Below are 15,180 nucleotides of genomic sequence, written 5' to 3' on the forward strand. Positions count from 1 at the left end.
CTCAGGCAGGCAAAGACAAAGGAGGACTGCAAAGACTGAGAAATGCCATAGGGAAAGTCTAATCTCAGAAGAAAAAAGTGTTCTCTTTATTCCAGTCCCTCCTAAAACAGATGAGCTGCTCTTACCAGATCAATAGAAATCCCTTTGTAGTATCGTAATAATTGCACTACAAACTTCATGGTGGAACTCAGACAACCCACACAATCCCAACTCATGGTATTTTTAAGGCAACTGAATTGTGAAAATAAATTGCTCTACACAAGCTGAATATGCACTCAGAGACCATCCTGGTCACCCATCAAGGGCTGTTGTCTCAGGTGGAAATGACAGGTAGGCTTTCAGATGTCTGTGACACTCACTGAAATATGGGAGCCTACTTGGCCTTCTCGCCTCCCCAGCATACAAGATCTCCCACCTTTTGCACATTTGCTTTGGGCAATAGGCAGAGAACAGTGGAGATTTCCCTTTCAAATTTCAGCACACGCTTTAGAGAAGGAACTGGCCCTGAATGAGTGGTCATTCCAGAGTCTCTCCTCACCTTCATCAACCCTGAGTAAACATTTGCTCTTCGTTCCATATAAAAAAAATGTTTGCTCCTCAAAAAAAAACCCTTGATGAGACATAATTGCTCTTTTCTTTTCCATAAACCAAGAAGCCTGCTGTGATCATAGCCCATTAATAAACAGAAGAACTGTTGACAAAGGCTTAAATGCTGCATCTACACAGCTTCTGCAGCGCATACGCTCCAGCATATGGCTTTTCCAACCCCCTTTGCAGCAGAGAATCTGCACTTTGCTGTGCATTCACAGGCCTGCTTGCTGCTAGAGCAAAGCATGACTAGATTTTGTCTACCACTTGGCAAGGCAGGGCACTTGAGGGAAGACATGAAAATGTAAACTTGGTGTTTTATGTCCACTTACTCACTTCAAAGAGTCCGTTCTGTAGCTTCAGTATTGATTTGTGGTGGATGTCTTTTGGTTTTGATGTGATTTTTTTTCTTTTTTTTTAAGAAAAATAGTATTTTCAAATATTTTTCCTATTGGAGTGATGAATTCTATCACTTTTAGACCTTCTCTCACCTAAGGAGGGAAAGGGTGCTTAGTTTACTTGTCCAGGCTCTGCTGAGTTATCTGTCCTTTCAAATACTTCAGGCAAGAGGCTGTTTTATGATGTGACAGGTGGTGGCTTTCATCTTTCACATTCCCTGCGCTGATAACCAAGCAAGGCAAAATGTTTACAGGCAAATAAAAAAGGAAAAAATAAAGGAGAATTTCTAGGTTAGCAAGTCACTCTTTTGGGAAGGAATATAGAAACTGATCTTTTCACCCCAATTCTACACTGCTTTCAGTATCTTGCCTGAATACACCATTAAATGTATTAGGAAAAGAAAAAAAAAAAAAAAAAAGACATCACCAGCACTGAAATTGCTGACATTGTGGGTTTTCTTTAGGCACCCTTATTGGCACAATAGTACATAGTGTAGTTATTTGTCAAGAGAATTGAACTTTGAAGATATTTCTTCCTTTGAGTGATACTTTACTGTTCTTTTTACAATTTCACTGTAGCACTGCCCTGTAGTCAGCTGTGACAGAAAAAAAAAAAGGCAAGGAGAATTAAGAGGTACCAGAAAGAATTTACAGGTGATGGGTGCACCAGGAACAGCATCTTCCAGTTTTCACTTGCCACCAATTTCCATGGCACTCCCCAGTGGAGATACAGGTGCTGCTCCACCTCCAATCTCCTGATTCCATCACACTACACAGAGCTACACTGAAGACTTTCCACAGTTCTACAAATGTTCTTCTGCCAAGAAACTTTTCCTTATGCTCCGCTGGATGTGCTGTCCAATTCTGCACCCACGTCTCGGTGCTCAGATTTCATTCTCATTACAATTTTCAACTCACTTTAGTGCTCCTCAGGGATTACACAAATGAGCCCATGTTTCACAGGCAAGTAAAGCTGTGTCACAGGGAGTGCTGCTGTCTGAGAAACAGCAACCACACAACAATGTCCTCAGGAGATAAGCATTGAATAGACAAAAGGAGATATTCAAAAGGTAAGAGCTCGCATCTGAAGACTTCTCCAGGTTAAAATCCACCATTTCCCCCTCCAATTCTGTTCTTAAAAAACAGTTTTTCTCATTTTTTTTCCTCACAAGAAACAGTCACACAAAAACATTTAAAATTTTCCTGACTATAATATTCCTCACAGTCCCAGCCGCTCCATTTCTCTCTGCTTGTTTTTACCCCCACTAAAGACTAGATGAAGAGCACTGGCATTGAAAAAGATTAAACAGATGTAAAACAAAGCAGTCTGCTTGTGCAATGGACTGTGAGGAGAGTTGTTGATGCATGTTAAATGGTAAATAATAAAATCTAATTGCCATATAAATGTGCGTGGCAATCCATCTCCCACATAATCAACGCGAGGCCAATTACTCTGTACGTGGGGGATGGCTGTGGTGGAGAGGTGAGGCACTCAAGCACATCAAATGTCCTTCATTTCTTTCCTCTTCTGACCACTTCTGGAGATTGCACACACCTCAAAAATAGACAGAATCTAACCAAGCTGGCATTTGCATGGCATAATATATTCAGATCTCCCTTCCTCCTGCTAGAGTGTTTTCACTCTCTGCTTTATCAGCCAACACATGCTCTTAGCAGAGCTTGCTTTTGAAATACTGAGGAATTCCTCTTTCCAGCAGACCTACTGAACCTCAGAGATCATCATCTGCAAAACTCTTCCTTTGGCTAGAGCTCCACATAAAGCTACCAACCAGCTGAGATGCTAAACATTCTCATTTTGAATGCAGGTTGGCAGAGAGCAATTTTTATATGATATTTCTTTTGATCAAGACAATCACATTCAGACTCTGAGGATATTCCATGGAGCTGCCCTTTTGCAAAAAGGATTGCTCAGTTAAAATACCAAGGTTAATGAGGGTTCACAGCAGCACATTCTAAAGCAAATTTAGGATGTGCTTCTTCACTCTGTGTATCTGTGGGGGGGTTGGGATGCAGTGGATGCACATTTATGCTAAATATGCAGAGGTTTTGGTAAGTTTAAAGAGCATCTATGTTTTCTGTATAATTCTTAACATAACTTTTGCTTGGTGTTCCAGAAAGGCTTGAAAGAAATCCCACAATTACCAGCAAGAATGACCTGCATGTCAAACAGCTGTAGGAATGAAGGCAAATCCATCCAGTCATACATGTATGAAAGACTGAGAAGAACAGGGGAAAAGAGGCAGAAAACAAAAAACCCTTTCACCATGAACTGATCTGACAGACTATTGCATTGTTGCTGACCTCACAGTGCAAGCTCTAGAATGTCTTTACTTCACCTAGAACTCCTGGAAAAGATTTTCAATTTTTTACCCTATCTTATAATTTTGGTAATTTGGACACAATTTCTGAAGGCTTAGCACTATCAAAACTATTTTCACAACCTGGTAGGCAGCATTGTTTACAAGTAGTGTGTGAAAAGTGGCAAAAAAAGGAGGATAAAGGAATTCCCATTAGACCAGGTTGTCCAATGACCTATTGTTATCTACTCCTAGAACTTTGTTACATAGGAAGATCCAAAGAAGAGTTCTCAGTTCTCAGTCCCTGGTTTTTCCTCTGTACAGAGCCTGCTTTCCTTCACTATCAGGAAGACAACAGCTGCATTTGCCATTGTCTGCTCCAATAGGTCGCACTGGGAAGATCTATTTGCTGTTGACAGTATTTGGAATTCTGTATTTGGAACAGAACATTATTTCTGCATGAAGAATTCTCAGCCCACTGGCAAGGTCATTACATTTAGCTAAGGCATGATTATTTGAGAAATTTAAGCATTAATACTTGCTCATTTGTACAGTGTTCTGTGCTTCTAAAAGCTTTGTTTCTCTAGTGCTAAAAATATAAAGGATCACTGCTGTTGATGGAGACCTTGCAATTTAGAGAAAAAAATCATATAATGAGGCAACAATAATAACTGCCTCAGTATAAAACAACAGAGAGAAATATTACATGAAATTAAAACGACTTCAATTTCCACTGCTGAAACAGGAATTCCTCATTATGATCAAGACTAATTTAGCTCAGCATGAATAACCTGCTTTGACAGGCAAATGAAACATCAATAGATTAAGTGACTATTGCAAATCATCAATGAATATGCCAGGCTAGGAGATCTACTGATAATTTAGTTAATTGCATTCAAAGTTTACAAGGATGAATTAATTGCCAAGCAAATCTTTATGCACATTGAAGAACTCTAATTTGGTGCATTTGCAAAACCACTGGTGATATCAGAAATTAATAGAACTACTTTTCTTTCAGGTTCTTCAGTCTAGCCTGTTTTCACAGTACTGGACAAAATGGAAAAGCAAACATAGGTAGAAGCAGCAGCCCTATCTCAAAAGAATAGAGGAAGCTAGGGGCCAGTGAAGAGATACAGAACTAAAAGTAAAACAGACAACAAGAGATCTAGACAGGTTATTTTAATCCAAGTAGGCTGAGTCTGATGTGTGCTCTAATATGAATAGCTTTTTTTGAGGATGCAGTGATATAACAGCCCAGGAATAACATATGACTTACAATGGGCTCTAAAACTGACATTTGGGAAGGCCACATGAAAGATGATGACAGTGAGACAAGTTGAAATTATGAATGTCAGTTCAAAAAAAGCAGGTCTTGACAAATGAAATTATGCACAGGCAGCAAAAGTTAACCCATAAATGTTGAGCTGTGCAGGCTTTTTTTTTTTTTCAGAATGGTGATTTTCTTCTAAAATATAGAGTTAGCCCAATATCAAGATTAGGATGATTGCAGATCATCTTAGAGGATACAGCATATCTGTGAATATATTCTGTGATCTGGAAAGTTAAAATTGGATTGGATACTGAAGAACTGAAACTACCAACTCATATAAAAGTTTGTAACTACTTATTGTTCAGTCTAAACTGCAGCAGTCTTTGCCTTCCTGTTTGGTAAGAGTACAATATCTCAGCTTCTAATTTCAATTTATAAACAATTAAAATGCTAATATATTTTAATTTTCTGGTGGATATTCAAAGAGAATTCTGATTGTATTTTGCAGGGTTTTTTATGCCTGCTGTTTAAAAAAGCATGTGAAAGCTCTGGGGACTAAAATACTGCCTATATGTGTAGGAGAGAAGCAAGAGGAAGATTAAACCCTAGCAGGTAAGTGGATATAAAGTGTGCTTGAGGATGTCCTCCTCCTCCTCGGAAGCACATCATGCATCTTCAAGTACTTATAAAATAAAATAATTTCTGACAGAGCTACAGTTTCCCATACCACACTGAAAAAAAATATGGAGAGGGAAGAAACATTATAGACATTGTAAAACTCACAGCCTGAGACAGGGAGACAACATTTCTTTGGCAACAGAGAGGAACAAGGGCCACAGAATGGTTTTGTGTTGAAGTGGACCTTAAAGATCTTTTTTCAAACCCCTTTGCCACGGGCAGGGATATCTTGCACTAGACTAGGTTGCTCAGAGCCCCATCCAACCTGGCCTTAAACATTTCTGGGAATGGGGCATCCACAGCTTCTCTGGGCAACCTGTGCCAGCGGCTCACCAACCTCACAGTGTAGAATTTCTTCCTAATATCCAACCTAAATCTACTCTTTCAGTTTGAAGCCATTCCCCCTTATCCTGTCACGACAGGCCCTGGTAAAAAAGTCCCTCTCCAGCGTTCTTCCAGGCTTCCTTCAGGAACTGGAAGCCAAAAATGAGGTCCCCCCAAAGCCTTCTCCTTTCCAGATTGAGCAGTCCCAACTCCCTCAGCCTTTCTTTGCTGGAGAGGTGCTCCACCCCGTGAGTCACCTTGGTGCCTCCTCTGGACCGGCTCCAGCAGCTCCCTGTCCTTGCTGTGCTGGGAGCCCAGAGCTGGGTGCAATATTCCAGGTGGGATCCCAGCAGGGCAGAGCAGAGGGGCAGAATCCCCTCCCTGCCCTGCTGCAGCCCAGGACACGTGGCCAGGTCACATCCAGCCCCCACCCACCAGCACCCCCAAGCCCTTCAGGCAGGGCTGCTCTCGACCTGTTCATCCCCCAGGCTGGGCTGGCACCAGGGTTTGCCCCATCCCAGGTGCAGCACCTGCTCTTGCTCTTACTAAACCTCATGGGAGCACAATGGGCTCACTTCTGCAGCTTGTCCAGGTCCCTCTGGATGGCATCCTGTCCTCAGGTGTGTCAACCACACCACTCAGCTTGGTGTCATCAGCAAATACGCTGAGGGTGCACTCAATGCCTCTCTCCATGTCAATAACAAAGGTATTTAATAACACTGGTGCCAACAAGGAGCCCTGAGAGACACCACCTGTCAGTGCTGCCCATCAGGACTTTGAGTTGTTGATCACCACTGGATGCAACTGTCCAGCCTCTTTCTTCTCCATCATGAAGTCCACCTCTCTCCAGTTTGGGGAAAAGGGTGTTGTGGCTAACTGTGTCAAAGGCTTTACAGAAGTCCAGATAAATGACATCTGCAATCTTTCCCTTGTCCACCAGTGCAGTCACTCCATCAAGTAAATAATTTTCTCTTGTTTTTCCTGCACCCTTTGAGGCTACTCAGACCCCTCAGAACATCAGAGCACAGCATCAAGTACAATAAACAAGAATTCCCCTTCACCCAACTCTTTCAGCCATGCCAACCATGTGAGCTATCCTGAGAGCAGGGCAAGGAATCTGCTCCTGAAATACGTGAAAGGAAATTTGCTGTGTAACTGTGTTGGCAGGCTTGAGCTGCACTGCTTTTGCTGTTCAGACTCATTTATCTTAACGGGTTATTGCTAGAACTGCACCTCAGCACACTTTGCTAATTTTCCCTGTGAGGAAAAAAAACCACAGTTCTTGGAATCCAAACTCAGAATTATTTTCACTCATTTATTTGTCCCCAATTTATAATTTACCCATCTAATTACAGGAATAATTAGGCTGCAGGATGTAATATATGTGTTTCCACAGGTAGTTGCTGAAATTTTACCAGAGGTTATGCAGGGAACTGATGTGTGTGATAATGAACTTTCAGAGCTACATAGCCAAATCCTACACCCAAAAGGAAACATATCTTGGAAATTCTCTCCCATACTTTTATGGCAGCTGTCTGCTCTCCCAGACAACTTCCATGCTGTGCAGGCTCAACAACACAATCTGTGTCTTATCTTTGTGCTGAATTCACTGTGTATTTGCAAAAACCCACATATAGTGGGTTTCTTTTTCTAGGATGAGCTTGGATTTCAAAATCAGAAATCTGGTAACTCTACAACTGCTCAGAATGGCTGCAGGTTTCATACTATCTGCACACATTTATATTTTCCTAATGATAACGCTGGTTAAGCAGATATAGTGATCACTATTGATATCTGGTTAAGCAGATACTATTGATATCAATACACTATTGATAGCAGGAGGTGTGATTTTGCATTTGCTTTGTTGCTAAGATAGTACAGGACAATGAATTAACTGTAACTATTTCTATCAGGAAAGTATAGGGAGGGTTTATAGCAGAACAGAAACACGCCATTGCAAGAAACACAGACGTAAAATAGAAAAGAAGCAACTACAATAGATAATTTCTACTAAATATTAAGGAAGGAAAAACAGTAATGCTGGCTAAAAAGTATCAGCTTGAATCTCCTCCCAAATCCAACTAAAATTCTCATGATATACATTGTGCCGTATTTAAAGGAAGCTGACTGAGAAAAATATAGCAAAATACATTTAAAACAATAAAATAAAATGAGGCATACTATTAAGAGAAGACAGATGCTGAGGGCCTGTGTGTGCCAGACCAGTTTTAGAGAGGTGTTCGCTATATATTCCTGCACTGAACACGTCAGGCTTGTTATCCTTTCACTATCCACATTCCCTGGGTGGCAAATTATAGAAAATCACCTAACACAATTCACCCTACTCTCTTCAAATCTCAGTATGGTTTCTTTTTTCATGCTCCTCATTCCTTTTTTTTTTTATTCCGAAGGAATTCAAGGTTGGAAAACGCGGCAGCTATGGATACAGTTTTACTTCAAAAGCGTAAGGCGAAAGTAGCACTTTCAAAGTGCCGCACACAAAGGGATGCTCAGGGATGCTGGGTTTTGCAGGCTGCTTTTTTTGCCGAGCCCGGGCAGTGCCTTCGGTGAGAGCACAGCGCTCTCTAGTGCCTTCAGCGAGCACACGGAGAGAACCTGAGCCCCTTTCCTTGAATAAACCGGCACACCAAGGACCCACCACAATCGGCTTGAAAAATACCTCAAATAAAATGGCTGTGTTAGTTATCAGCTCGCAACAGGATTGTTTTGGTTTGTTTTTCCCCTACCCATGCCTGATTTAGCTACTAGGAAGAGAGCCAAACATATTAAAGACATACTGACATGCATAAGTAGTACTAGCCATCTTAAGAATGTCAAGGAACAAGCGGGATGCTTTTTCTACAGCATCAAAAACAACGTTGAAATATTACACTGTATCAATAAAAAAATCAATTATGTTTAAAATAATGCAAACCAGAAAAATAGCATGGCACAAATTTCAAATGCTACTTTAGGAATGGAGTGTGAGCCACCCAAAAAGCTTTATCAGAAATGCCAGGGTTTAAAACAGAAGAATCTCTTATTGAAGATTATGACATATCAGGATACTGTTTTCACAGTCTTTCTTACAATCTTAATAGCACTTTCAAGTGAGGCAAACATGGAAAATATCACAAAATCCAGCATAATTACCAAGGTCAGCTCATTATCTGTGACTCAGAGGCAGTTAAAAGAAAATTCAGCAAGGAATAAGCTCTTGATGGAATATTAATATCTACTTTGAACATCCTGGCTTTTGAAATATCATATTTCTTTGACTGTTATGAAATTTCAGTTTTCCTGCCAAGAGCCTTTTAAAGAATGGTAAAATACACACTACTTTTCCACATAGGACATATATTCTTATGTCTGATTAGGTAGTCATTATTTTAAAAGTATACCTATACATCCTTTCATAAAAGATATTTTCCTCAGATGCAAATTAGTTTTTCAGAAACCCATCCATAGAACTCATTACTATCAGTTATTTTAAAATATACATATGTTTATAAAAGATAGATCCTAAGAATCTAGCTGGATTTATAACATGTAGGTTTAGTGCTGGTAAACTTTGTTAAGTTTACCCCACCTGCAATCGAAATTGTGATGGTTTACATATTACATACTCATTTGCATGAGTATGTTGTGCTACTTTTATAACCTATGTTCATGTAAAAGTCAAGCTTTCTACATAGACATTGTAACCCTCCTTTAGTCCCTCGTCTATATTTTGGTTTATATGGGCCACTTTGTGTTATTATAATTTCCTACCTATTTTTTGTTTTGTTTAATTCCCATAGGATCTTCACATGTTTAAAGGTGTACCTACCTGTGCATAAGTACTTCTAAACTGGCATTGTCTGGTTAAGGTGATGTAATCTCTTCTGATCATAGTGATTATTATAAAATAAAAGGTATCATACAATATTACACAATTATATGCTACTGTGATTTATTCTGTTTATTATTCTCATATGTATATATGAGAATATATATATGTATATATTATGTAATGACCCTCACTGTAGATAATACAAGAATCACTGTACTTACTTTTTAGATCTAGATTTCTGGCTCCTGCTGTGCTCTGTGTTGTGATTTTAGTGTCAATCTTTACAGTGTGTAGGTTGTTGGTATCCCTGGATATCATGACATTATGCCACTGGTTGTCATTCAGAGGTTTATTAGAACTTCCCTTGATGAGGTTGGCACCATTTCCCAAGTCAAACACATAGTGTAAATACCTGGGAAAAGAGAAAAAATTGGAAAAGTTTCCTTTTTCTTTACATAGCAAGGGGCAATAATTAATATGTCTAATATTTTCTATTTGCTTGTACTCCTCAGCAGCGCTGGCTAAACCAGAAGACAACAATGAATGCCAGATGGGGAAGCAACTGTGATTCCAAGAAATTGCCACTCGTTTGGATGAGTTGAGGTGCAGTCCCAAGTTTCTGGAAAGCAACGAGCACTCCATGTACCAAGACATGCATACATACGTAGAGAGAGAGAACAAGAGGGAGGCTACAAACTAGCACTTCTTTGTGGTAAGCACCAGAGAAGTTATACCTATTATTTACTTTCATACATTTCAGCCATCTAGCTTCATCTGAAAGAAAGAGTCACAATAAAGCACATGAAGTTCAACAGGAAGAAACATTTATCCATCACATCTATCCAGTCAGAAAAAAAAAAAGAAAAAACAAGATTTGCATCCTAAACTTTCCCGTGTTTTCCTCCTGCACACACATTTTGAACGGACTGGTTTTGCCGTTATGCTAATCCATACATACCCTTTCACTAATTCAACCACAATGAAATCATTTCCATCGCCACTGTTAAAAAGTATCAATCCATCCAGGGAGGTGGTTTTGAACTGGAAAAAAAGGTGCATAGATGTGTACGCTTGTAGCGTGGCCAGTGCAACATAACTTGCTTTTGTTTTAAAGGTTACAGGGTCTGCTATGATGTTCCTGAACCCGAATCTTGCATTTAGCTCACAATAATCGATGTCTCCATTTTTACACAAGTCAATGTATGCCATGCCATTAAATGTGAGACTCTGTAGATGCCCAATAAAATTAGAAGGCACAGAAGACAGGTAGCGCCGTTCTGTTATTATTCCTGTTTCTATGTTGTGGAATTCCAGCCGTGTGTGATCGCCAGCCATTTGACCTTTAAACAGCAACAAGAAAACACGTGTTAGTCTCTGAAAGGGGAGGTCAAAGAGCACATCATGTGATTAAGCATCTGCATCATTTTCACTCTTTTCAGAAAGTGCAAGGCCAATTGTTGTCTCCAAAGGGAATTCTTCCAAGTTCATCCTAATTACTGGTAAATCCAGGAGCCTTTCCAAAGCACTCGGTACATTTGGATAAGGCCAACAGAAAAATTTCTGAACTGAAACAGTTTACCAGAGTGCATTAAACTGCCAACAAAATCCCTCAGTTTAGTTACACCTAACCAGATGTGGGGTTTTACTATAAGCAAGTGCAATTACTTAACGTGAGGAACACAAAGGCCGTTCTCTGAGCTAAACCAACAATATCAGACTCTCATGGAAGAGAAACAGAACAGCTTGAGGGGTTTTATTCCATGTGTTTTGCTTCAATGTGCATGACTTGACTAGCAGTAGGAAGGATTCCTTTTCAGCTGTCTTGGGTACATTAATGCCAGCCCTGCTGCAAAAAGCCCTGCGTGACAAGGGTGGAGAGCTTCTTGAAAGCAACTGGCTTTGTACCATGGGGATAAACATGGGAGAAGGGGCAGAGCCCAAGGGATGGGCAGAGCAGAAAGCTTGCAGGAAGGGTGCATGCCAGTGTCTTGTAATCCTGGAAACAACAAGGAGCTTGCTTTTATTGAAAATGTGACTGGAAGCAAGTCCCACAGCTGCCTTTGAGTTCTCTCTGCCACGCCAGGACCACTGCAGAGCAAGAAGCCTGAAATTTGCTGACTGCAAAGCTAATCTGGAGGAAAGGATCAGCACTGCCAGGGTACACTGCATACAGGTCAGGTAAGTTCTTAAGCTGGTTATTAAATACCTTACCCAGCACATCAAAATTGTGTTCACTGAAGAGTTCCTTTTTCTGACAGAATGTCCAATTTTTTTCCATGCTTATTTTAAAGAAGTAGGGCGGTATTTTCACAGGGCTGATTCATGGTCACATTGTGTGGAAAAACAGCTTCTTATTATTAATGAATTTCACCACTTAATGTACCTTTTGCAAACCATTTTGCAAATTCCCCAGTTCCTTAGTTGTTTCATGTCTCTCATGGAATACATTGCTCTAACACAAATTCTCACAGTGGCAAAACTGTTGACAGGCCAAGTTCCCTCTGTCATCCCCAAATATTCTATTCCAAGAGAGAGTGTGAGCACTGCCCCAGGCTGGACATGTCAGAAGTGGTGCACAAAGCCTGGAGGAGGCTGACACAGCTGTACCTTTGTAGGTGTCATAAGCAAGTGTCTGTGGACATCTGTGTGACAGGGAAAAGGCAAGGCAAAGAGAAATGCCAATATCTGAGATTTGCCCAGGGAGAGGAATTCATGAGCAGGTTAAGTCACAGCACTGAGACACAAGCATCAGTGAAGTTACAGGGAAAATAGCTCTGTAAGTTTTAGTGCCATTCAGGCACAGAAGTTGCTCTAATAATTTATGATAAATATTTACAAGTGGCTGACTTAGCTTTGGGATAAGTTCTGTAGGAGAACTTGTCATTGAACACCACCTGCACTCACAGGGCTGAGCACTGCAAGAGGCACCCTAAACCCCAGGGACAGTCTTGATGTTCTTGTTTCTAAACATTAGTTCTGAAGATACCACTTTCCCTGAATGTATTAAGGAAAAGTGGGCTCTTCCATGCAGTAATGAGTCAGGGAGCTGTCTTGAAAAATGCCAAATGTGTAATTTTTGCTGGGACAAGAGCTGTATGTTGGATCACAGCCAAAGAGCTGGTTTCAGAGAGGAACATTATACATTCCAGTCTTCTATTCCTTCAGATGGCATTCCAATAATGTCATGGCAAAAATCCACCAAGCTTTGGCCTGTAGCACAATATCCCCACTACATTAAATGTATTTCTTTCTTGAGCATAGTAATAAAAAACTTCCAGAATCTGGGCTCACATCCCAACATTTCAGTCCTACAAACATGCAAACAGGACTTGAGATTTCACATAATGCTCCATAGGATTTGTAAATGCAGCAATGAAGAAAAAAGAATGTAGTTTGTACTTACAAGGTTGGGTGTTTGGGGATTTGTTGGTGGCTTTTTATTTTGGTTTCGTCTAGTTTTGGTTGCTTTTTGTTTTTTTAAGTTTGTCAGGTTTGTGGAAAAACATCATACAAAAGGGCAATTGAATTTCTGTTCATAACCATAAGTTATTCTGTTACCCAAATTTAGTGAATTTACAGTAATTTTTATTTTCTCTACAATCTTAGAAAACAAGGCTTATCAGGGCTGGAGATATTTAAACTCTTCTGTGATGAGTAACTTCTTCAAATCCACTTGCATGGCTTCCAATGAAAGCTAGTTATGACTGAATTATATTATGCATCCATGCACACATCATGCATTTGTCAAAGAGGACCAAGCACAACTCACAAATGAACAAGTGCTAATTTTATAATCTGCAAAAATTACAAAGTCAGGCTGAATTATTTAATAGATTTTCCTGCAGCTAAAGTTTTCTGGATCTGATGGGGATTCTTTCATATATGGCAAAGGAAATGGAATCAAAAAAGGAAAACAACAGGTGGCAGGAGAAAGTTGGAATTTTTAGCAGGAAGTCAGTTTACTTCCTTATTCTCCTCATAAAAACTATAATAACTTTTCACATGAAAAATTAATGGGTTGTATTTTAACCAAATTTCTGATTGTTGGAACATCTGAAGAAAAGTTTAGAACAAGCACACTTTAATCCCATAAGGCAACTCTTTCCCTATGCTTTCAGGAAATTCAAAGCTACTACACATTAAATTCTACTACACACACTTGAAATTTAAATTTGTAAAGGCATTTAAAACACTTGGTGTTGAAAAAAACCCAAAACAACCAAAAAACCCCCACCCCCAAATAGAAAACAAAACAAAAATTCTCACCACTTACACAGCAATAAAGATTTTCTTTGTAGGAAATGTGACATTCATGGAACTAACAGCAGATTGCCCACATTTAAAGTTCCCTCTGCTCCTTCTCATAGAGCAGTTTCCTCCTCATTAGTAGAGGAGGCCACAAGATTGGCCACACAAATTTCCACTGGGAGTTTAGGAATTTTAGGATTTTTTTTCCCTCCAAAATATTGGGATGAGTTTCTCCTTTTGGATTAATAACATTAAACATTTGTGCATTATGCAAATGCAGACAAGTTCTTGAAGAACTGAGAGGCAATTCGAGTCAACTGGCCATTTTTGGATGTACTTACTGGGTTGTGGAAAAAATACAAATGTTGCACCAGAAAGCTGGACCCAGGTTATGTAACCTGCAGTATTTGTAAATTAGAACTCTGTCATGAAGAGTCCAGGAGTTGTGCATTTGGATCTTGCACTGGATTTTGATCTAAACTATTTTCTCTATATTAGAATCTGCCTTGAGTAGCTGTTGAAGCAGCAAGATTATAATTTTTTTTGGTATACTTCCTCCTATACTATCAAAAAGAAAATAAATTATTTAGACCATCTGTATTCTTGAGAATATGACCCTAGGCATCATAACATACAGGGACTTCAGCACTGGAAGATATATTGGTAATTTCTGATTCTAAAAAATAAGTTCTTGCAACTATATGAATTCTTTTTCTACCAGTGACATGACCCTCAGTGTTCTGTTGAGGTGCAAAGGAATTGTTAAAGAAGTCACATTACTCTTTAAAAAAAACCCCAAAACATTTTACTTGTTACTGTTTTAACAAAGCTTAGAACCAATGTTAAAAGTTGTTTAATGCTACACAAAACCAAAGGATAATTCTAAATAGCTAACAAAAAATTTAGGCACATTCTGTGCACAAGGAACCAGGGCCAGAAGCCAGATAAATTGCTATTAACAACATGCATGTGAACATTGTCTTGCACAGGACAAAAATCAATGTGTTCTCTATTAACATTTCTGAAAATATAAATACAGAAACACATCTCTATCATCTGCTAGCATGCATGCAATTTTTTTTTTCTCCCACCCCAAGTGCTATTTTAGTATTTGAGAAAAACATGCTGCCTAATATATAATTATTGAGGACACTTGATGCAAGATTCAAATCACAGTAGAATATCCTTCAAATGTTTATTAAGTTCTTTCTTCCAGCAGTGGCTTAGAGTTTAACCCTAACAATGTGTTGCCAAAAGCATTTTGCTTGCCTTCTCATTAGCGAGGTACTAAATCACTTCTCTCCAGCCACTGTATAAAAACATTCATTTAAGTCAGCACGAAGGTTTTCATTAATTTCAATAGCAGCCTTTGAGCAACATTAATAGCAAGTGTAATAACACACTTCTTGTACCAGCATTCTAAGAAGTATAATGTGAATTTTGAATCTTACCCAGGAAAAAGGAAAAAAAAAGCATGTTTCTCTCAGGTAATTTTTCTTCTGTATCATTGTTTTTGTTTTGCTT

General features: G+C 39.4%; 1 protein-coding gene across 1 annotated transcript in view; it reads right to left on the bottom strand.

Moving 5' to 3' along the window:
* Positions 1 to 15,180, bottom strand: part of NRXN1 (neurexin 1) — a 667,470-nt gene that overhangs the window by 345,855 nt on the left and 306,435 nt on the right. Inside the window, exons 9-10 of the mRNA XM_084203402.1 lie at positions 10,367 to 10,748; positions 9,630 to 9,820 (exon numbers count right to left, since the gene is read on the bottom strand). Coding sequence (XP_084059528.1) covers positions 9,630 to 9,820; positions 10,367 to 10,748 — 573 coding nt within the window. The remainder of the gene's footprint in view (positions 1 to 9,629; positions 9,821 to 10,366; positions 10,749 to 15,180) is intronic.

This window comes from Fringilla coelebs (assembly GCF_963513975.1).
Source record: "Fringilla coelebs genome assembly, chromosome: 3".
In the NCBI taxonomy this organism is placed as follows: Eukaryota; Metazoa; Chordata; class Aves; order Passeriformes; family Fringillidae; genus Fringilla; species Fringilla coelebs.